General features: G+C 51.2%; 12 protein-coding genes across 12 annotated transcripts; 4 read left to right on the forward strand and 8 right to left on the reverse strand.

Annotated features, from left to right (window-relative positions):
* Positions 1-171: 171 nt before the first annotated feature.
* Positions 172-1,536, forward strand: BCR37DRAFT_392829 (glycosyl hydrolase catalytic core-domain-containing protein; the record flags this gene model as incomplete). Its single annotated transcript, XM_040871209.1, has 1 exon — positions 172-1,536. The coding sequence occupies one exon, from the start codon at positions 172-174 to the stop codon at positions 1,534-1,536; it is 1,365 nt and encodes a 454-aa protein (XP_040725497.1).
* Positions 1,537-2,335: 799 nt separating this feature from the next.
* On the reverse strand, positions 2,336-2,719 carry BCR37DRAFT_392831 (uncharacterized protein; the record flags this gene model as incomplete). The annotated part of the gene is made up of 3 exons (XM_040871210.1): positions 2,336-2,433; positions 2,487-2,548; positions 2,673-2,719. The coding sequence occupies 3 exons, from the start codon at positions 2,717-2,719 to the stop codon at positions 2,336-2,338; spliced, it is 207 nt and encodes a 68-aa protein (XP_040725498.1).
* Positions 2,720-2,793: 74 nt separating this feature from the next.
* On the reverse strand, positions 2,794-3,671 carry BCR37DRAFT_318489 (uncharacterized protein). The gene has a single exon (XM_040866971.1). It carries the CDS (start codon positions 3,406-3,408, stop codon positions 2,920-2,922), a length of 489 nt encoding a protein of 162 aa, XP_040725499.1. The 5' UTR covers positions 3,409-3,671; the 3' UTR covers positions 2,794-2,919.
* BCR37DRAFT_317582 (uncharacterized protein) lies at positions 3,672-5,078 on the forward strand. The gene has a single exon (XM_040866968.1). The coding sequence runs from the start codon at positions 3,936-3,938 to the stop codon at positions 5,031-5,033; it is 1,098 nt and encodes a 365-aa protein (XP_040725500.1). The 5' UTR covers positions 3,672-3,935; the 3' UTR covers positions 5,034-5,078.
* Positions 5,079-5,124: 46 nt separating this feature from the next.
* On the reverse strand, positions 5,125-7,212 carry BCR37DRAFT_347153 (DNA repair metallo-beta-lactamase-domain-containing protein; the record flags this gene model as incomplete). Its single annotated transcript, XM_040867747.1, has 2 exons — positions 5,125-6,576; positions 6,766-7,212. The coding sequence occupies 2 exons, from the start codon at positions 7,210-7,212 to the stop codon at positions 5,125-5,127; spliced, it is 1,899 nt and encodes a 632-aa protein (XP_040725501.1).
* A 348-nt stretch (positions 7,213-7,560) lies between these two features.
* BCR37DRAFT_347423 (HRDC-like protein) lies at positions 7,561-7,998 on the reverse strand (the record flags this gene model as incomplete). The annotated part of the gene is made up of 1 exon (XM_040867767.1): positions 7,561-7,998. One exon carries the CDS (start codon positions 7,996-7,998, stop codon positions 7,561-7,563), a length of 438 nt encoding a protein of 145 aa, XP_040725502.1.
* Positions 7,999-8,245: 247 nt separating this feature from the next.
* On the reverse strand, positions 8,246-9,442 carry BCR37DRAFT_392834 (Alpha/Beta hydrolase protein; the record flags this gene model as incomplete). The annotated part of the gene is made up of 1 exon (XM_040871211.1): positions 8,246-9,442. The coding sequence occupies one exon, from the start codon at positions 9,440-9,442 to the stop codon at positions 8,246-8,248; it is 1,197 nt and encodes a 398-aa protein (XP_040725503.1).
* Positions 9,443-9,580: 138 nt separating this feature from the next.
* BCR37DRAFT_347232 (Alpha/Beta hydrolase protein) lies at positions 9,581-10,780 on the reverse strand (the record flags this gene model as incomplete). Its single annotated transcript, XM_040867756.1, has 1 exon — positions 9,581-10,780. The coding sequence occupies one exon, from the start codon at positions 10,778-10,780 to the stop codon at positions 9,581-9,583; it is 1,200 nt and encodes a 399-aa protein (XP_040725504.1).
* Positions 10,781-11,359: 579 nt separating this feature from the next.
* On the reverse strand, positions 11,360-12,247 carry BCR37DRAFT_347210 (methyltransferase-domain-containing protein; the record flags this gene model as incomplete). The annotated part of the gene is made up of 1 exon (XM_040867753.1): positions 11,360-12,247. One exon carries the CDS (start codon positions 12,245-12,247, stop codon positions 11,360-11,362), a length of 888 nt encoding a protein of 295 aa, XP_040725505.1.
* A 3,222-nt stretch (positions 12,248-15,469) lies between these two features.
* On the forward strand, positions 15,470-16,534 carry BCR37DRAFT_398596 (uncharacterized protein; the record flags this gene model as incomplete). The annotated part of the gene is made up of 1 exon (XM_040871758.1): positions 15,470-16,534. The coding sequence occupies one exon, from the start codon at positions 15,470-15,472 to the stop codon at positions 16,532-16,534; it is 1,065 nt and encodes a 354-aa protein (XP_040725506.1).
* A 280-nt stretch (positions 16,535-16,814) lies between these two features.
* On the forward strand, positions 16,815-18,341 carry BCR37DRAFT_317610 (Bestrophin, RFP-TM, chloride channel-domain-containing protein). Its single transcript, XM_040866969.1, has 3 exons — positions 16,815-17,152; positions 17,198-17,883; positions 17,930-18,341. The coding sequence occupies exons 1-3, from the start codon at positions 17,095-17,097 to the stop codon at positions 18,278-18,280; spliced, it is 1,095 nt and encodes a 364-aa protein (XP_040725507.1). The 5' UTR covers positions 16,815-17,094; the 3' UTR covers positions 18,281-18,341.
* Positions 18,157-20,023, reverse strand: BCR37DRAFT_317574 (aldehyde dehydrogenase domain-containing protein). The gene has a single exon (XM_040866967.1). The coding sequence runs from the start codon at positions 19,894-19,896 to the stop codon at positions 18,403-18,405; it is 1,494 nt and encodes a 497-aa protein (XP_040725508.1). The 5' UTR covers positions 19,897-20,023; the 3' UTR covers positions 18,157-18,402.
* Positions 20,024-20,123: the final 100 nt, after the last annotated feature.

The raw sequence follows: 20,123 nt of genomic DNA on the forward strand, positions 1-20,123 counted from the left end.
AAGATAATGCTTATGAGTTATGGCGCCCTCGCGAGACGGCAGGACCGCCTCGTCCACTACATGTCTACATCTAGCTACACGCGCCGCTCGGTCGGTATATAGGGCCAAGGCCTGCTCATTGCTCCATGTCATTAACGGCCACTTGCACGGCCACTTCTTTTTGGGTAGACGATGCTTCCCCTCTATGCTGCACTATTAGCATCTGCTGTATTACAAGTACAAGCACAAGGACCTAAACCTATCAAAACGTCCGTTGCGGTTGCTCGTCCAAAGCCCGTCACGACATCTGCACCAGTCGGACGTCAGCCGCCAGCAACGACATCAAAGTCCAGTAGCTTGACCACCTCAACGACAAAGCCCGCAACGACGAGTACCACGAGTACGACCTCAACGACAAAACCGCCGACGTCAAGTAGTACGACGACCAAACCACCAACGTCAAGTAGTACGAGTTCATCAGCTGCTCCACCACCAGCAACATCGACCCAACCGGCCCCTGTACAGGCGAATACGTGTTATGCCGATAATGGTCAAATGACGGGTGATGCCACCACGAGCGACCAAATGACACCTCAATACTGCGCCTCATTTTGTACGGATCGCGGTTTTGCGATTGCAGGTACAGTACAGGGCAATAAATGTGTGTGCGGGCATGTCATGCCAACTGCCGCTTCAGTGGGTTGTACAATGGCTTGTTCAGGCAATAGTAATGTCAAGTGTGGGTCTTCAGGCTCTGGCGCATTATCTTATTCAGTTGTCAATACACCCTTTTCAACGACACCCACAACGAACAGTAAGCGCGGTTTAGACTGGCCTTGGGATAATCAGGCATACTCGTTTGCTGCTTTTAATCCAGTCAAAGTTCCTTGGTTGTATAATTGGGAGATGTGGGATCCACGCGGTGCAGAATTCCCGTACGCCGGTGCTGAATATGTGGGCTTGTGCAGGACAAAGGATAATATCCATCAAATCCCCTGGTACTACAATGCTCAGAACCATGGTCCCAAGTATCTCATGGGTTTCAATGAACCAGACTTGCAAGGCAGTGATACGGCTTTGAGTGTTTCGGATGCTATTGGACTGTGGCAGACGAATTTCATGCCCCTGAAAGCCAACCTGGGGACAATACTCGTCTCACCGGCTGTGACGAATGCCAATGCACCTGGCTGGGGTATCGACTGGATGAACCAATTCGTTGCTGGGTGTGGAAGTAATTGCTTTAGTGTGATTGCATTGCACTGGTATGGATACCTGCTGGCTGATTTCATCAATCACTTCAATGCATGGCATGCAGCGTATCCAGGGTATCCTATTTGGATCACAGAATTCGCCTTTACAGACCACGATGTCACTGCAACGGAGAATCTTTCAAGAATGGCCATGGCATGGATGGATCAACAACCTTGGATCCAGCGGTACTGTCTCTTTGGCCCAATGGGTCCAGCACGCATGGCAGGAATTGTCAATTCGGCCATGTTGACGAGTGACGAGCGTTCCTTGTCAAGACTCGGACAAATCTACATGGGTATTGTCTGAGGGCATCCTTAAACAGCATACTTTTCTTTCTCCTGTACATAGTTGAGCATTAGAAGCAATACATATACTGATGCTAGTCTGCACGTCTACTCCTCGTTCGTGAAGAGGGAGAAGATGTCGTTGTGGCAGTCGTTGTTGCACTTTGCTTTTCAAGCAACGCAGCGGGACCTGCAGTCGTTGGCGCTTCTGCATCAAGTGTCTCTACGCTTCCCGTGTGTTGCTTATTCTCATCGCCCATCTTGCCAGCTGGCCAGGGATGTGTTGTGACTTTTTGTCCTTGTGCTCTAGGGCCTTGGTTAGCTGTTTGTTGCCTTTTCCTTGTGAGACTGATTTGGTCGACGCACTTCATTTGTTGATGGACTTGTTCTTGCTGCTTACGGAGCAAGGTGATGATGACACCGATACAAAGGGCAATAGCAGCAAAGATAAAGATGAATGGCACCATGTTACTGTCGAGTGATAAGAGTGAATGTACAAGAGTGTCAAAAGCGTCACGTCACTGAGAGGAGTGGAGGACGAGATGGGCATTACGCGTTTAATTTTGAGAAAGCAGGAAGAAAGGAAGAGCTATGACCAGGGAGAAGAGATGCCGTGCTGATGCATTGCTCGCAAGCAGGTAAAGAAAGAAAGTAGAAGATGCTGGTCGTGTTGTTCATCAACGTAATAGACGGAAGTAGAGCTCTGTCTGGCATGAAGCATAGAGGCATGAGTCGTGAGTTGTGAGTTGTGTGTGTGCGTGCTCGATGTCTTGTATAAGGTGCAGAGTACCGAGGCAGAGCAGCAGCAAGTGACTGAGCACCTAGAGGAGCGACATGAGACCAGCCATAGCAGCGACGCCAAAGAGAGAGCCAGTCACTTGCACCATGGTCGAACCAGAGACCGGAGCAGGAGGCAGTGCTGGTAGTACTGTTAGCAGCTTGCATTGATAGAGCAGGCAGTGTGTAGCTTACTTGGTGTCGTGACGTTTGTGCCATTGAGACGCGTCGAGTTGCTTGACACGAGTGCATTGGATCTGCGGGGAGTCAGTATGGTGCTAGCAACAGTATGTCTCCTGGTTTGCGTCGCTGTGAGTTCCACAAGCACCAAAATCAGACGCAGCAGCCTTGTAGGACTCGGAGGAAGAGTGCTGGACTTACCCTGCAACCAAGGCGAGGGCGAGAGAGGTGATCTGGATGAATTGCATAGCTGTTGTCTTTCTGGGAGAGATGTAATGAGGTGTCTGGCGAAGAGCGAGTGTAGATAGCGCAGAGAGCAGAGCGAGTGGCAGTAGGAGGAGTGTGTGGTTCGGGGGAAGGGAGAGGAGAGTGGGCGGTGTGCTGCTTAAGTAGACAGAGATCGAGGAGGAGAGAGCATCGTCATCAAACAGCAGACACACCCACAGCCTCAATCCTGCTCTGTATCATAGAGAGTGCTTAGATAGGGTGTACAGGTATAGAGAGAGTGTCTAGCTAGAGTACTCCTACGACTGTGCGAGTGTACAGCGCACAAGTCACACAGTCGGACAGGGCGTGTCATGAGATTGGCGCCTGACCTGAGCAAGAGTAGCACCGTTGTATAGAGCAGCACAGGTATAGTCCTGCTCTGTGTCTCTCGCCTGCCTCTCTCCCCTGTCTTGTGTGCTGAGTCACTGCTGACTTGATAAAAGCTGCTGTGTGTGTGTGTGCTGTTTGCTTGTCTCCTTTTTCCCTTTTTTCTTTCCCTTTCTCTCCCTCTCTCTCGTCCTGTTTGCTCCCCCTCCAGCGCACACTCGAGGGTCCAGACTCTGATCCACTCTGCTCTACGCTGCTGTCCTTGCCATGCTCTCCTGCTTCCCTCAACAACGGCCCGATACTCCTGACCTTGGCATAAACAACACCGCCGAGGTCCATCCATCGCAGTGCGTGCTCAAATGACCCTCTGATGCCATATACAGGCACGCTCAAGCTCCATCTCTCACTTGAACATGCTTGTATCAGCTTCCCGCAGATCAAGAGCCATTGTTCAACGACCTACAACGACCATGAGTGACGAGGTGGACTATGGTGACAGCAGCACTTGGCAGTCCCAGCCCTGTCGCAGCATCTACATACTGGATGGTATGAGCATCACTTCCCCAGATGGCGGGTGGATCAGACTCACGCATGAGGAGCTCGCCTCCCAGGGCCTTGAGATTGCTCGCATCAAGCGCATCAAAGTCCAAGGCTGCTGGGTCGATGCGATTGAGCTGGCCCGTCTGTAGAGCACGGCCGCTGCTCTAGGCAATCTCATACCCATGACTCATTTGCTCGACAACATCACTTGCTTCACGGCCCTCCGCCTAATGTGAAGGTTGCTTCTGGCAATCCTCGTCTTCTTCTGGGGGATTCGCCGTGTCGCTGCTCCATCATTCATGACTCTTCGTCCTGTCCTCCAGCGCATAAATGGAGGGACATGGCCATCCCCCTCTCATCGCCCTTTCTCATCTTCATTCAAGCAACCATCCTCTACTTACCTCTTCCTCATCAACTTGTACAAGTATGCCTTCTCCCCCTCGCTCATCTCGTAAGACGCTTGACACGGACTCGCCAGATGTCAAGTTGAAGAAGGACCTCGCTCGAGAACGTAATCGCATCCACAAGCAATCTTCGCGCCAGCGCCAGCGAGAATCGCAGCTTCAGACGGCAACCGTCGCCCACCACGCTTCCTCTCCTGTGGTGTTGCCTTTCCTTCGTGGCACTCAAGCTGATTCGGGCCCAGCTGTATACTCTCACCGCATCTCTCAGCCAGTGACAGTTGTCGCTGAACAGCTGCCTCTCGTTCCGTACGCTACACTCTACCCAGACGCACCACCCACCGGTCAACAAGCTCTTCAACGAGCACTTGCTTCAGCTGCACTCCAAATGGCTATTGAAGCTGCTTCCAGGACCATTCAAGCCCAACAACCTACAGAGATCCTTACTGCTGCTTCCAGACCAACCTCCGCAGCAACCTCTTCTACAGATGCTACTCAGGTTGAGAAGGAAGCATGTGCGCTCGACTCGTCCTCACAACCCATCTCAGTCACTTCGACACCTGTCTTGCGCAATGAGCCAGTCATGCCAACAGTCCCTCACACCACCCTTCCTCCCAATATCCTCAAAGCGCTCGAAGTACTCAACGCCCATGGCATCACAGGAAGGAGCGCGCCGCCTACACCTCCTGCAACTGAAGTCGGACATACACCGACACCTACAACGTCGCCAGAGCGTCTGTCTCGTCCTACAGGACCCTGTCCCTCTCCTTCTACTGCACCGTACTGGTCCACCGTCCTTGCACCCATCCAACCTCAACATCGGCAACCAGTGGAGGACAGACCACAGTATATCTTACCTCGCGTGGCAAACATGCCTCCTGCAGTCTTGGAGCCCAATACCTGCACGACGCTGGATCAGATGCACAAGATCATGCCATTCCCCAACTGTTCGTTGTTTGAGGCATTGACACGACACAAAGCTGCGGTGGATGCGGTTCATGCGCGATTCGACACGTACTCTACTTGATGGCGTGCGCGCTTGCTCCTTTTCATCACTGCGCTGGCGATCCATCTGTCTGAATGTCTGCTGTACGAGTACCTCTTCATCATTCATAATACTAAAAATACTTTTGACCTACTTGCATTGGCAACCTGCCTTCTTTCCGCTTATGCACCTCCCATCGATCAATCCACACCTTCATCTTCTCCCTCGACTTGGCACTCCCAATATTAACCGTTGGTATCACCCGTCCCAAATCCGCAGAGAGGCAAAAACACATCAACTCGCGAAAGGAGCTATGCTCACTATACGCAACACCAAACATCATGGATGTATTCGTACTGCCACGCGCTGGATGCATATCTCGAAAATCATACGTCGGTTTCCATGATAGAATCTGTGACACACTCGGTGAATCCAGTAATCGTGTTCGAGGAGGCGCATACGTCCATCCCGTACCTCGAAACCCAACGACCCTTGCGAAATGCGGTGCAAGCGAATCACAGTATGCTTGTAACGTTTCAGCACGGATTTCTTGCAGGTAAGTCATGTGGACTTGTGCTTCTGCTGGATCTGCCGTGACGAGGGAGGCAAGAATTGGATCTTCCAGACACGCCAAAATGTCACGTTTCCGGTGATCTGCGTAGATCTTAGAACCGAGTGCTTTTGCAATTCCAACAACAATGCGTTCCTTGCCAATGGAGTAGGTTCCTACCACAACCAGTAACCTTCCTTTTGGCTTTGCTGGTACAGTCGCAGGCGCAGTACTCACCAAATTGTTGTCCTTCTTCAAAAACTTATCCAGCCCATGAACCTGTCGTGCCTCACCCACAGGATTCTCCTCTGGTTTCAAAATCCCAGCAAGATCCTTACACACATGACAACACGCCTCAATCACCTCTTCTTGTGAGGGAAAAGCGTATTTCGGTGCAAGGTAAGTTGTATCGAGGTACAATGCATCGATTCGCTTGCCTGCTATAGCAGGATGCATCAGCTGCGTTGGTGTCGCTCTGAAATCACCACAATGCAGGTAGCGTAGTATTTTACCCCTGACTTCACCTTCGAAAAAGAAAAGTGTTGAGCCGGGACAGTGATTGGCATCAATGAGTGTGACTGTCACGCCATTGATCATGTGTGGTGTGTTCATGTTTAGCTTGACGATGTATTCTGGCTTGACGCGGAGTTGTTGGATACATAAATTGCCGGTGACGGTCGAGCAGTAGATGGGTCCAGCATCCCACGACGACGATAATCCACCATAATGATCTGAATGGAAATGTGAGAGGTAGTAGCCCCCGATACCTGGTACACGACCATACTTGAACGCATCAACAGCAATGGGGAAAGGCGAAAGGATCTTGTAAAACGGACAAACGCGTGTCTTGTAACGCGTACCTCGTTGAGCCAACTCCGTCTTGGCGGCATCGGCCCAGCGTTTTTCTTCAGAGTGTGAGACCATTAGTAATTTGTAGGCATCCTTGCTGCCATCGGCAGTCAGTGAGTCTTCTGCTTTGAGGCCAGGCTTTTGATCCGGTATTGGCTTCAGGTCAGGCTTTGCATCCGAATCTTCCTGGAATGAAGACGCATCACGCGATAATGATGGCTTGCTGTCAAAGTCATCGATTGCTTCCTTCATGTGCAAGGTGGACTCGCGAGATAGAGCAGGTTGCTCGTTTGACGCCTCCTTCTTGATGTGTAGTGCTTCTTCAACAGCACTCTCGCGCTGAACAGTCGCATCCACGAGATTCTCCCCATCAACGGCATTTTCCTCCTTGAGCGGCGCAGGCAAGTCTAAACAGGCATTGACATGCGCACTGCGATCGTGTTCAGCCATACTAATGAGCTGTTCGCCACAAACAGGACACAACACACTCTCTTCAATTCCTGCATCCGCTTTACCAAAATGCTCAGCATGATACTCCTGCCATGTCCATGTCTCATCTTCTCGACCCGTGTACGTCTCATCATCCAAATGATCCACTTCTTCCCTGAGCTCAATTTCCGTGTCTTGCTCTTCGCGGTACGCACCATCCTGGGAGGCTATCAACGCTGCAAACTCTTCATCTGTAGGATCAACACGATCATCATCATCTTCGAGTGTGAATGGTCCATGACTCGCTCCTGCTGACGTTGTCGCCACCGCCTTGACATCAGACGCCACAGCGATCGGTTCACCAATCGAGTCTCTCACAGGCGACGCGCTCATTCGTCCGGCAGGGTCCGAGGAAGTCTCGTCTCCGACAGGCGCTCTGAACAACGGCGCATCCTTTCGCAAATTTGGGTAGAAATCAAATAAGGTATTGCTCTGTGACGGTAAGACCTGTTTGCCACGTTTTGCCGGTGTCGCGCCGGTTCCTGTTGCTGTTGCTTTTGCGGGCGACTTGCGTGTCTTTGCGGGACTGGCTGAAGCTTGCTTTCGCTTCGTTGCGACCATACACCATGGATTATCGGGGTCAGTGGCAGTCAGTCGTCGTCGCCTACTCACGGCATAAGAGACGCGGGACAGTCACAAGATTTACAAGTGTATTGGGATGCTACAGCCTACGGGATCTGATCAAGCATACCTTCTCAGTGCAGACAGCTCGTCTAGCAGCTGTTGTAGCTGATCGTCTTCAATCTTGGTCGCTAGACTCGGTACCAGTGTCTTGGCCTCCTCTGCCTCCTCCAAGCCCAACGTCCCCAGCTGTGCCCGCTCAAACGGATGCAACATGGCCGCACTCGATAATATCCGATCAATGGCATGTGTTTGATCATCCTCTCGATACTTTGTAAAAGCATCAACATAGTTGAGCGTCTTTCGCATCACCTCCGTCATGGGCGCTTCTTCCCCCTGATTCTGTTGCCGCCTGTGTTCTCGAATGGCGCGAATCACGGCATTGGCTTCAGACATGGTGAGGGGTTGTGCATGCTCGAAATCAGGACCCAGCTGGAGCTTTGAAGCGTCGAGTTCTTCCTTTTGTTGGCCACGGATGAGTTTCCGTTGCGTCGTCATGCGCTTCTGTTCAAAATTCTTCCTTTTTCTCCTTGGATGTGGATGAAGGAGAGAGAGAGAGAGTGCCGCGTAAGAATGCGATGACGGGAGCGGTCTACAGGCCTTGGAGGGGCGAGCTTGCGTAGATGCACACAGAGGAGAAGCTGCTGCAGGTCGCGCGATGTTGAAAGTCGCAGATAAGTCAGGGTTAGGCAGAAGTCAAGAAGACTTAATTGACCTGCGCATATATAAACAGTGTTATAGGAGACTAGAACTTCGCACTCGCCTGGAAGGACGTACTCGACTGCAGCTTGGCAAAGAAATGTCTGAAATCATCCACCAGCACCTCAGGTGTCTCCGTTGCTGCAAAATGCCCTCCCTTGTCGTGCACATCGTACGAGACAATATTAGCCCACTTGTTGGCCCATGCTCGAGGCATTTTGTAAATCTCCTTGGGGAATAGAGATATGCCAACGGGCAACGAGATGTATGATGACACGACGCGATTCCCAGAAGCTCTGTTTTCCTTGTAGATGTGCGTTGCTGCTTTGCCATTCGCATAGTAGAGGAATACCCAAGTAATGATCTCCTCGTCTGTCCACGGGTAATTGTCTGTCCAAGCATCAAGCTTCTCACGAATCCAGGCAAGCATGCCAACAGGCGAATCAACAAGACCAAAATTGAGCGTCTGTGGTTTGGTCCCTTGAATGGCAGAGTAACCCGTACCACCCGAGACAAAGCGCTGCGTGTCTTCCAGGTCATCTAGTTCACGCTTACTGTATCCGCCCATCAGGAACTTGGCTGCCTCGAGAGGATTGAAGCGTGATGGAGAAGGAGTCGGAAACATGTTGACATGAATCGCTTTGCAATGATCGGTGTGCTTGAGCGCAAGCACTCGGCAGATGAGAGAACCCCAGTCACCACCTTGAGCAACATACGTCTTGTAGCCCAAATCTACCATGAGCTGATTCAGCGTGGCACCAATCTTGAACAAGTCGAATCCTTTCTGCTTTGGAGAAGAGGAGAAGCAGAAACCAGGTAGTGACGGAGCAACGACATGGAAGGCCTGCTGAGATGGATCCTTTGGCTCCGTCAGCAGTGGTAGAATCTTCTCCACTTCAAGGAAATTGCCAGGCCAGCCATGGATGAAGAGGAAAGGCACAGCATTTGGCCTGGGTGAGCGTTTGTGCACGAAATGAACATTAATGCTCTCTTGACCTGCAACGTGCACGTCTGCAGTGAATTGTGGCAGTTCATTGATGCGTGTCTCGACTGTGCGCCAGTCAAATGAAGTCTTCCAGTACTGGACTAGCCGCTTCACCTCTGATCCCGGTGTACCGTAGCTGTAGAGTTGATCGGCTGGTAGCTCAATCTCTTCGGGGAATCTTGTGCTTTCGAGTTTCTGCTGTGTTGATTTGAGGACATCCTCGCCGATTGAGACTTTGAAGGGCTTTGCACTGGCCATGTTGAGTGATGCAGGGCCTGTAGATTAGAGTTGTATCACTGTTGCCAGTTGCGGGGGATCGCCACTGCACTTCAGATGGGAAGAGTACTGCATGGCTATGTTCATTGTTCACTTCGCTACAACAGGCTGTCATCAGCATCAACCAGACTTGAAGACATCTCTGAACGCTGCACTCGTCTGTAATTTTGCATAAAACCGCCTGAAGTCATCCACGAGCACCTCTGGTGTCTCTGTCGCAGCAAAATGGCCTCCTTTATCATGAGTGTCGAATGTTACCACATGCGCCCATCGCCTAGCCCATGCGCGAGGCATCTTGTAGATTTCCTTTGGAAAGAGAGAAATACCAACCGGCAGTGAAATGTAAGATTCAAGGATCCGCTTGTTGGTCTCTTTACTTTCCTTGTAGATATGCGTCGCTGCTTTGCCTGTTGCATAGTAAAGGAAGACCCAAGTGATGATTTCTTCGTCTTCCCAAGCATAGTTGTCTGTCCATGCTTCGAGCTTTTCCCGGATCCAAGCAAGCATGCCAACAGGTGAATCAACAAGTCCAAAGTTCAGGGTGTGTGGTTTCGTGTCGTGAATGGCTGAATAGCCTGTCCCTGTTGCCACAAATTGCAGTGTGTCTTGCAAATCAGCAATCTCACGTTTATTGTAGCCACCAAGAACGAATCTCGCAGCTTCAATCGGGTTCAAGAGCGATGAAGGCGGTGTCGGGAACATGTTGACGTGTATGGCTCGACAATTGCTCGTGTGCTCGAGGGCAAGAACGCGACAAATCATGGATCCCCAATCGCCACCCTGAGCAACGTAGCTTTTGTAGCCTAAATCGACCATGAGCTGGTTGAGCGTCGCACCAATCTTGTAGAGATCGAATCCTGGTTGCTTTGGCGCAGATGAAAAGACAAAACCAGGTAGCGAGGGTGCAATAACGTGGAATGCCTGCTGAGAAGGATCTTTTGGCTCCGTCAAGAGCGGCAGAATCTTTTCAACCTCGAGAAAGTTGCCAGGCCATCCGTGAATGAAGAGAAACGGCACCGCGTCGGGCCTCGTCGAGCGCTTGTGCACGAAATGAACATTGATACTTTCTTGTCCCGCAACATGCACATCAGCAGTAAATTGAGGCAGCTCATTGATACGAGACTCCACTGAACGCCAGTTGAACGATGTCTTCCAGTACTCCACCAACCGCTTCACTTCCGAACCGGGTGTGCCGTAGCTGTAACGTTCGTCATCTGGTAGCTCAACTTCTTCGGGATAACGAGCACTTTCGAGCTTTTGCTTGGTTGATTGAAGGATGGCCTCGTCGATGGACACTTTGAATGGTTTTGCCTCGGCCATGTTGTGCTGTCGTACAGGATAGTCCATCTTGGCCTTGCTGCGTCGGCTTTTGTGGGCGAAGTGTGGGGGCGTCCGTTCAGATGGGAGACGGTATCCTCGCTCGCACTCTACATCTTGCAATCCTGGAACGCTTGATGGTCGACTACAGAGTAGAGATTAGCTATTGTGATGATACACGTCAAGTGCTCGAGTAGAAGGTCTTGTGTATGGCATCACCAAATGGCAGCATATCAAGTCGTCTCGAGCATAGAAACTCGAATGTTCAAGCTGCACAGACATACGCCTCAGCATCGTAGATAGTGCTCACGCCACCGATACAAGACACGGCGTGGTGTCTCATGCACAGTATTTCGGCAAAAGGCCAGGCCATGCCTACTACGCACGTCCCATGACGCACAGACCATGACATGCTGCCACGAGACTAAATTGCTGCACGCTGCAAGAAACATGGAGCGCTGGATGCGTCCGTTTACCAGCCCGATTTTCATGTAGCGCTGCAGTATCGCGCTGAAGAGAGACAGCGTTGCCAGCTTGAACCAAGGTCCGGTTGAGCCAGCGACAACATTTGCCAGATGGCAATCACCTCTTCTTGTAGGTACACGGCTTGAGCAGACTTCCCACCTTGCTCGAGACTGCAATCTCAGTTGGCTTCTTGTCCTTCCCACGCGAAAAGTCAAGGCTAATAAACATCTTGTTCTTATCATCGCGTTGCGTCAATGTAAAGCCGAGCTTACTCAACGTCTCAATAAATGCTTTGCCATCGCGATCATTGAAGCGACTCTTGATTTCTGCAACCCATAGCTGACCACCCGGCTTCAGTACACGATGTGCTTCTTGCAAGAAACGCACAAAGTCAGTGCCCATGAGAGCCAGACAAAAGATGGCAATGTCCACAGTTCCATTCTTGAGTGGTAGATGCGCAATGTCACATGCTTCAATGCGATCGTTGGCTGCGAGTAAGTCGAATGAGCGGACTTGAACAACTTTGCCCTTTGGGTCGAGTTGTCTAATGCGCTCAGAGATCTTGGCCTCACCACATCCCAGATCTGCGACAACATGGCGTTTGCCCTCGTTGAGCAGTGCCTCTAATCGTCCTTTATACACGTCCACAGGGTTGGATGGCCAATCTTTGACTTGCTCTCTGAATCCAGCATGGTACGCTTCAAACATATCTGGCTGCTCCGAGATGAGCGCCAGTGCATCTGCACCGGTACTCGTATACAACTTCTCATTGATCCAGCGAAATCTCGCTCCCGACAGCTTAGATGCCATTTTTCGCTGCATCGCCGTTAAGTGCTTGCCCTCGCCAAGACCATGCAAATCGGGCGGTGGTTGCGCTGCAACGAGCTTTGGTGGTGTCGCATCTCGTTCTGATCGTGGCGGCCTCGCAAGCGGTTTCTTCTCGGGCCTTTCTGTCTTAGTGCGCTTCTTGACAACAGGCTCAGGCTCGGGTGTCGGTGTGCGCATCTTTCTGACTGTAGCGACGGGGACAGTATTGCTCGTGGTTGATTGCTTCTCCTTTCCGTATTTGGGTAAATACTTGCTCTTATCCTTCTTTTGTTTTGAAGACGAAGCAACAGGCTCCTTGTCTGCAGTAGGTCTCTTGCGCTTCTCCTGCGACGCACGAGGCTCGCCTTTGGCCTTTTTGGCAGGTCGCGATGCATCCTCTGCGGATTGAGTCGCTGCCGGACGACGTTTCTCAGCTTTTTGAGCAACCACAGTAGGCAGCTTCCATCCATCGACTGCGAACATGAGGCCGACCCTTGGCTTCTCTAGACTGACGTTCTAGTCTTGTCAATGAGCTCGTTGAGCACCTATAACCAGACTGCAGGTCGAAGTTTGCGCGTCGGCAAGTTTCCGTTCAGATGGCAGAATCGCACGACCAGCTTCGACTGCATCGTGAATTGTCTCTTCCTTCCAGGTCTGAGATAGAATGTTCCACTCTACTTGGTCTGAATTGCTGACTTGCTGACTTGCTGACTATCTAGCTGTAGACTACCGTGCTACAGCCTACAGATGGCAATACTGATCCGCGCAGAGGCTTTGACATGAAGAATGGGAAACCACAATGCCGAACAAAGGTCGATTGTCCTCCTTTATGTATGAAGACGGAAACAAAACTTCGATCGATCGTGACCAGCATCAATGCATCCACGGATGTGATTCCAGCACTGACTCGCTAGTGGAGAATGCATCATACACGACTGTGCTATTCGGCCTTGTGATGCTCTCAACTGGTAAATCTCGAAAAGAGATGCCTTGTTCTAGATGAGTTGCTTTCTCAGCTCGCAGTAAATGCTGCGATAGGTTTGCCTAATCTGACGACTGCCAAGCATTTACATCATCACGTCTGGCACCTCTCTACTCTCGAGTCTAGACCTGATCTACTCTTACCTACTTACGATTAGAATGGCAATCTCCCATAGAGTGTCTGATGGCAATCTCATCCGAGTCAGCACATTCCCATGCATGGTCAAACTTGGTAGGGTCAAATCTCAAGACTGTGAGGAGCAAGGAGAGGCTTGTTCCTAATCAGATCTACGTCTTCAGAATCAGATCTACGTTTGCGGACTCGGAAGGCCTGAGATCGACCTATGCAAAGCCCGCTTTGAAGTCAGACCTTATGGTCAGGCTGAGCAGAACGTCTTGGCAAAGGCATAGACGACGAAGTGATGAAGTCGATGATGCACTGATGAATCAGTGATGAAGTAGCTGACTCTAAGCTGAGAGTCTGAGACGATCTAATCGCCGCTCTGACCGCGCGCTCCAGCCTGCATTTGCGGGCTTATTTGCAGTCTAGTGCAGTGCTGATTCTCGTGCAGTAGTGGTACTTTCACTGACTAACAGGCTCAGCATACCTGATCCGGCGCGGCAGAGCTTAGCTGCTTGGTCTTGTTGGATTACATGAAGACACTCTGCGGCTCACAGTCACGCTGCCTCACAGACATTGACTCATCACGTCTCAATCGAGCTATGACAAAGTGCCATAGCCGCCAAGTGTAAAGAAGTCTAGTTGCGGTCTAGGGACCTTACACGAACGTGGGTCTGCGACTTTGCGAGACTGCGAGTCTGCGACTGCGAAGTGCGAACTGCCTTCTATTGAACGGGATGGTGGCTTGTATCAATCGATTCAACACGCTGAAGGTTGCTGGGAATTGATGTCACTACGACTTCTTCATTGGGCAGCGAGCCAATTTACCGGCAGATCAGAAAAGAGGAGATCAATCTCGCAGATTCTCGCTCACAGATTTTTCCAGGCTCCGCTTTTCAGGACTGCAGCCGATGAGTACCAGTACGACGGTCTACAGCCCAAGACTATAGGACGTGGGTTGTATGTACGCCTCTACGAGCGTGCGCTTAGCTAGTATCATCAGCCGACTAGGCATATGAGTTCATGAGTCATCGTCATAGGCATGCTGTCGAAGAAATATACACTGTCCACTGTCCAATTTTCAGCGACCATGTGTACGGTGTACCATGCAGGTCCCAATCCCACTGGGCTTGATCGGGCCACAGGCTCCGACTTGACATGGCTGCTGGAAAGCAAAATGTGCCATCGCGCCTTGCTGTATAGCTCACCAATCGGTGGTAAGTTGGTTACGCATCATTCTTGATTCAGATGAGACAAGCTCATCTTGCCTTTGAGTCTTGACTGTTCATGCTCTCGAAATGGAGCAAATATGCCACGGTGTCGGGGTCCGACTTCGGGGATCAAGAAAAGGTCGCTTTCCGGCAAGATAATAGACGCCAATTTACTAGCGTCTTTCAGCGATGAACTCTGAACGGACTATAGGCCGTAGCGTAGACACCGACAACGACCGAATACGACAGAGAGACGTGCACTGCACTCGCAACAAAGCGTAGATGATGGCTAGTCAACGACCGAGACTTCCCCAGGCCGGCGAGATATCGACGATCGACCAAGCTGCTTGACAAGTGCTTGTCACGGAGACGTCAAAGAATATCTTTTCATTGTGATCCATTTCTTGCGTCTGGAAGACACGCGACACGGGAGTGGCAGAAAATGGCGTCAGGAATTGCAAGTCGCTGCTGGAGAAGTGCAATTTGAGGCTTCATCGGAAGTACATCCATCATCGTCATTGACGCGCGCAGCAAGAAAGTCTGACCGCTCGGGCTTGCCTTGCCCTGGCCGCCGGCGTCTTTGGGCCAAGTTGGCAAGTTTCCGAGGCTTGTGCCACCCTGGCTTCAGAGGCTTCGCTCGGTGCTCACTTTGCTGACGTCGCTCAGACCGCGCTACCCGCAACAGGCGAATGCAGTTATTGTAGATAGCCATGCCGGCATGTCGATGGGCCGGGGGATGCTGCTGCTATAATACCAGAGGAACCGCCCACCCAAGCTTTTGATCTGATACTCTCCCCTTCGACCCGATCCACTCGCACGTCCCAGTCGCTTCTCAAAGAAAAGGCCTATTTCTTCCTCTTTTGGAGTGCTCAAGAAGGCTACCTGTCAAAATCTTGACACTCGCAAGATCGCCGAGTACCCGATTTGTCGATCAAGTATCGAGGCTTTGGAACATAGATCAAGCGTACTGGTCGCAGCCCAGATACACACCTCACCAACGTCGTTGACCTTTTCTTCCACACAAGTGACAGGAGCAGGTACAGGCTTTCTCTTCGCTCGCACAAAGCAACCATAGCGGCGACCATCCTCTTAAACAGACTGCCGGCGATGCAGCCCGAGGGCGGCTTCCCGAGCAAGTCTCTCGACGCTCAACGCGACATTTGGCAAACACTACCGCGACCGGATCACTTTCTGCAATCCATGAGTCCACCTCGACAGCCTGCGCAAGTATCGCAAATCCAGGAGGCAGCGCGGTTACCTTCATTGACAGGCATACACTACCAGCCTCGACAGACAGAGACATTTCAATATGGTTTACAAGAAGCACCGAGATCCATTGCTGAGATGCCACGATTTTCAGTAACAGAGAGTTATCCTCACCCGCGACCAATCTTCGTGCAACAGTCCAACAGCTACTCCTCTGCGGGGCCTTCACCTCAAACAAGCCCTGACCATCTCACATCATTTGGCAAGGCGGCACAGTTGCAGCCGCCTCAAGCTCAGACACAGTCTGGTGCACAAAGTCCATATTCACCGCACGGTGTTGATTCAAGTATTTCGCCTGCTCTGAGACCCTGGGATGTGCAACAACGCAGGCCTCTGTCTGAGCCGCCATTCCGACCATTCGAGAGTATGCCGCGGACAGGCTACGAGTCGAGCGCACTGCCCTCGCCTATCACCTCTGTACGGTCGCTGAATAGACCAGGCGAGTCCATGTCGAGGAATAGTTCCTTCCAAGGATTCAACGAGACACCTATTCTGCCACAGACGCAGACTTCTATGCAACCGCATCCGATGCAGCCCTATCAAAACTCAAGGAAGCGTCGGTCGGATAGTTCAGAAGATGAAGGCGATGATGGCGGCAGTTTAGTGAAGTGGAAGCAAACGCATCTGGATACTTTGGTAAGGATGAAGAATGAGGGAAGCAAGTGGTCTGATATCGCAAGTACGCTGAACAATGGCAAGTCCGCGAATGCGTGTCGCAAGATGTACGCCAAGGTGATTAAGGACAGAGATGTTTGGACGCCAGAGTTGGATCAAGCACTCAAGACACTGTATCGGCAGAAGAGGGAGGCTTTTTGGAGCGATATTGGTCACGAGCTCAACACGAATTGGCACGAAGTTGAAGCAAGAGTCATTGCTCTTGGCCTCGGTGCTGTGCGGCATCACTAGAGCTGAGCGCCTTTCTGCATAGCCATCTATAGTGTGCTTAAAGCCTCAGCCTCAATTTGAAGACTCGGCGTGGGCTGGGCATGCTGGTGAAGATGCTCGGTTTCTCAGTGAAGACTCAGACGCAAGCTCATAAAGGCAAGCACCCCGACTTGGCTGTCTTCATCCCTGCTGCGGCCCTTCCATTTCAGGCCAATTTTCAGGGGCAGCAAATGGACAAATTTGAAACTCGACTCCTTCACCAAGGACAAACACCTCATCACTCTCCTTCCCTCAGGTTGCTGCTTTCACATCCTGCACCACTCTCTTTGACTGAACAGCAATGTCGATTGCCTCTGCCAAAGTGCATGCGCACCCACTGTGAGCGCCCATCGAAGCTGCAAAGGCCCCCAGACTAACATATCTCAAGCGTTCCCAATGCCGTCCCTTACCCACTGCGCATCAAAGGATCTGTCCTCAAACGTGTCTGGCCACAAGTCTTCATCATCACTTGTGTGTCTGTGGTCATTACCTGCTTTGGACGTCTTGCAACGCATCAGATTGATTTTGGCATCCAGCCTACCATGATCACGACGCTTGGTTTCGTTGTTGGTCTGGCGCTTTCCTTTAGGACAACAACAGGTGCGTTGTTATCACGACTCTCCATGTAGCGCGCTGACTCTCTAGCGTACGGAAATTGGAAAGAAGCACGTACAGCTTGGGACAAACTCAATGCACTGTCGCGCAATTTGGCACGTATCTTTTGGGTGCATTGCAAGACGGATGGATCTACAGCAGATGTGCTTCGTCGCAAGACAGCCGTCAATCTCGTTGGATACTTTGCCGTTGCGCTCAAACATCACTTGCGTGAAGAACGGGGACACATGGCGTCTGATTTGGCCGAATTGATCCCCCATCTGCCAACCTTTTCAAAAGTACGCGAAGAAGGTGGTCATAGTGAAAGCTCGACAAGCACGACTGCAGGGCATCCTTGCTACGTGCCGCACCCGAAAGACGCAACTGCAAACTATACCTGTCTTCATGGAACTTTGCCTACAGAGATCACTTGGCATCTCGGTGCCTTCCTCGAACATCTCGTCAGTGACCGTGGTATGGTACCCGTTGCCTATGGTCAAGCCATTGGCATTGTGAATGGCTTCAGTGAAGTGACGAGTACGTGTGAGCGTATCCTACGAAACCCAGTGCCACCAGCCTACAACATTGTTATTTCGCAACTCGTTTGGGTCTTCCTCATCTTCCTACCCTTTCAACTCCTGAAAAGTCTTGGTTGGGTGTCGATCCCAGTGACGTTCATTTCATCTGCAATGATTATGGGACTCGCTGAGATTGGGCTAGAGGTGGAGAACCCTTTTGTACGTCTTCCAAGCATCCATGCATAGGATTCACTGCTAACAACAGGGCGATGATGAGAATGATCTCGACACGGATCGAATGGCTCAAGCCATCATTTTTGAGTTACAAACACTCACGACTTTGCAAACTTGGAAGGACGATTTGTCGAATTGGAGCGAATCTTCAGACAATCGTCCTCTGTATCCCTTTTCAACGGCTTCCTTCCCTGAACTCGCAGAATACCCGAAAGAAGCCGTGTATGACTTGTTGAAGCGTAAAGCAACGAGTGTTCAGACATCTGATCCTTTGGGCAGGATGGGTGAGTCGAGGGCTGGTACATGGTTCACACGAAGTAGGAGCCACAGTGCTGCAACGACTCTTGGCAAGCGCGTGGCAGTGGAGACACAGGAAGTTTAGGCGAGCGACACACTGAGCAGGTATCAGTGAAGAAGATAGACATTGACTTTTTCATAAGCTATGATCATGACTTGACGACAGATACTAGATGCGACATCCCGAATAAAGAGAATTGTGCACGCTTAAGGAGCAGGCATGCCGATGTTGATGTGAACAGACTTGACGTTGACGTACTCCTTGAGTGCGTATTCACCCAATTCCCTGCCAATACCCGACGACTTGTAGCCACCGAATGGCAATTGGTGGTGAATGGCATTGTAGCAGTTGACCCAGACGGTACCAGCCTCAAGCCTGTTGGACACATTGATGGCCGTGTTGAGGTTAGTGGTGTGCACGGCTGCTGCAAGACCGTACGCCGTGTCGTGAGCCAACTCAATAGCTTCCTCCTCAGTTGAGAACTTGCTGATTGCAACAACAGGACCGAAAATCTCCTCTTGCATAATCTTCATCTTTCCGGTGGTATTGGTGATGACGGTAGGTTGGATGAAGTAGCCTTCGTCACCGTGACGCTCACCGCCCATCTCAATCTTGGCACCTTCCTCCTTGCCAGACTGGATGTATCCCATGATACGGTCAAACTGCAATTGCGAGACCTGAGGACCTTGGAAGGTATCCTCCTTGAATGGGTCTCCCACGACCATCTGCTTCGCACGAGCCTTGAAGAGCTCCACAAACTTGTCGTAGACGGTATCCTGCACAAAGATACGCGAACCAGCACAGCACACTTGACCACCGTTGTAGAAGATACCAAAGTTGGACCAAGCAACAGCATCTTCGAGGTTTGCATCTCCAAAGACAATGTTGGGAGACTTGCCACCGAGCTCAAGTGTCACCTTCTTCAAGTTGGACATGGCAGCTGACTTCATGATTTGACGACCAACAAGCGTGGATCCAGTAAAGGCGACCTTGTCGACCTTCATGTGCGCAGACAATGCAGCACCCGCAACTTTGCCAAAGCCAGAAATGACATTGACAACACCTGCGGGGAATCCGGCTTCCTTGATCAAGTTGCACACAAACAAAGCAGACAGGGGTGTTTGCTCTGCAGTCTTGAGGACAACGACATTGCCACACGCAACAGCCGGTGCAATCTTCCAAGCAAACATGAGGAGTGGGAAGTTCCAAGGGATGATTTGACCACACACACCAATTGGCTCATGACGGGTGTAACCGAGACGCGAAGGGTCGGTGTCGACGGTCTGACCGGTGATTTTGTCTGCCCAGCCACCGTAGTACTTGAAGCACGCTGCTGCTGCACCGATATCACCACGAGCAAGCATCATGGGTTTTCCATTATCCAATGACTCGACAGAAGCAATCGCCTCGAGGTTGTCTTCAATCAATTGGCCCAATTTGGTGAGCAGTGCACCACGTGCTGCACTGGGTAATCCGCGCCAAGCAGAACCGTGCTTGAAGGCTTCCCTGGCTGCATCAACAGCTGCGTCGACATCTGCCTCTGATGCTTCCTGCACAGAGGTGATGACTTTGCCGTTTGTAGGGTTGATGACTTCGAAGGTCTTGCCATCCTTGCTCTTGACGAATTCATTGTTGATGAAGAGGCCTGTTGGCTGGTCGTAGCTCTTACCGGTGGAGAGTGTGATTGAAACAGAAGACATGATTTGGAACTGTATCTGATGGAGAGGAAGGAGCCAGGGCAGTCAAGAGAGGTCCTTTATAGTTGCCGCTGCTGGGCGCTGACTAAATTCCGCTGCGGGGGTGGGGTAGCACAGAAGAGCAGTCACCGCTACTACTGAAGGACTCAGCACAGCTACAGAGCCGGCTTTAAAACAGCAGACACGGCCCATGACTGTTGAAGGCTCTTCTGCTATCTCTCTACATCTAC

Source organism: Protomyces lactucae-debilis, assembly GCF_002105105.1.
Source record: "Protomyces lactucae-debilis strain 12-1054 chromosome Unknown BCR37scaffold_9, whole genome shotgun sequence".
NCBI lineage: Eukaryota > Fungi > Ascomycota > Taphrinomycetes > Taphrinales > Protomycetaceae > Protomyces > Protomyces lactucae-debilis.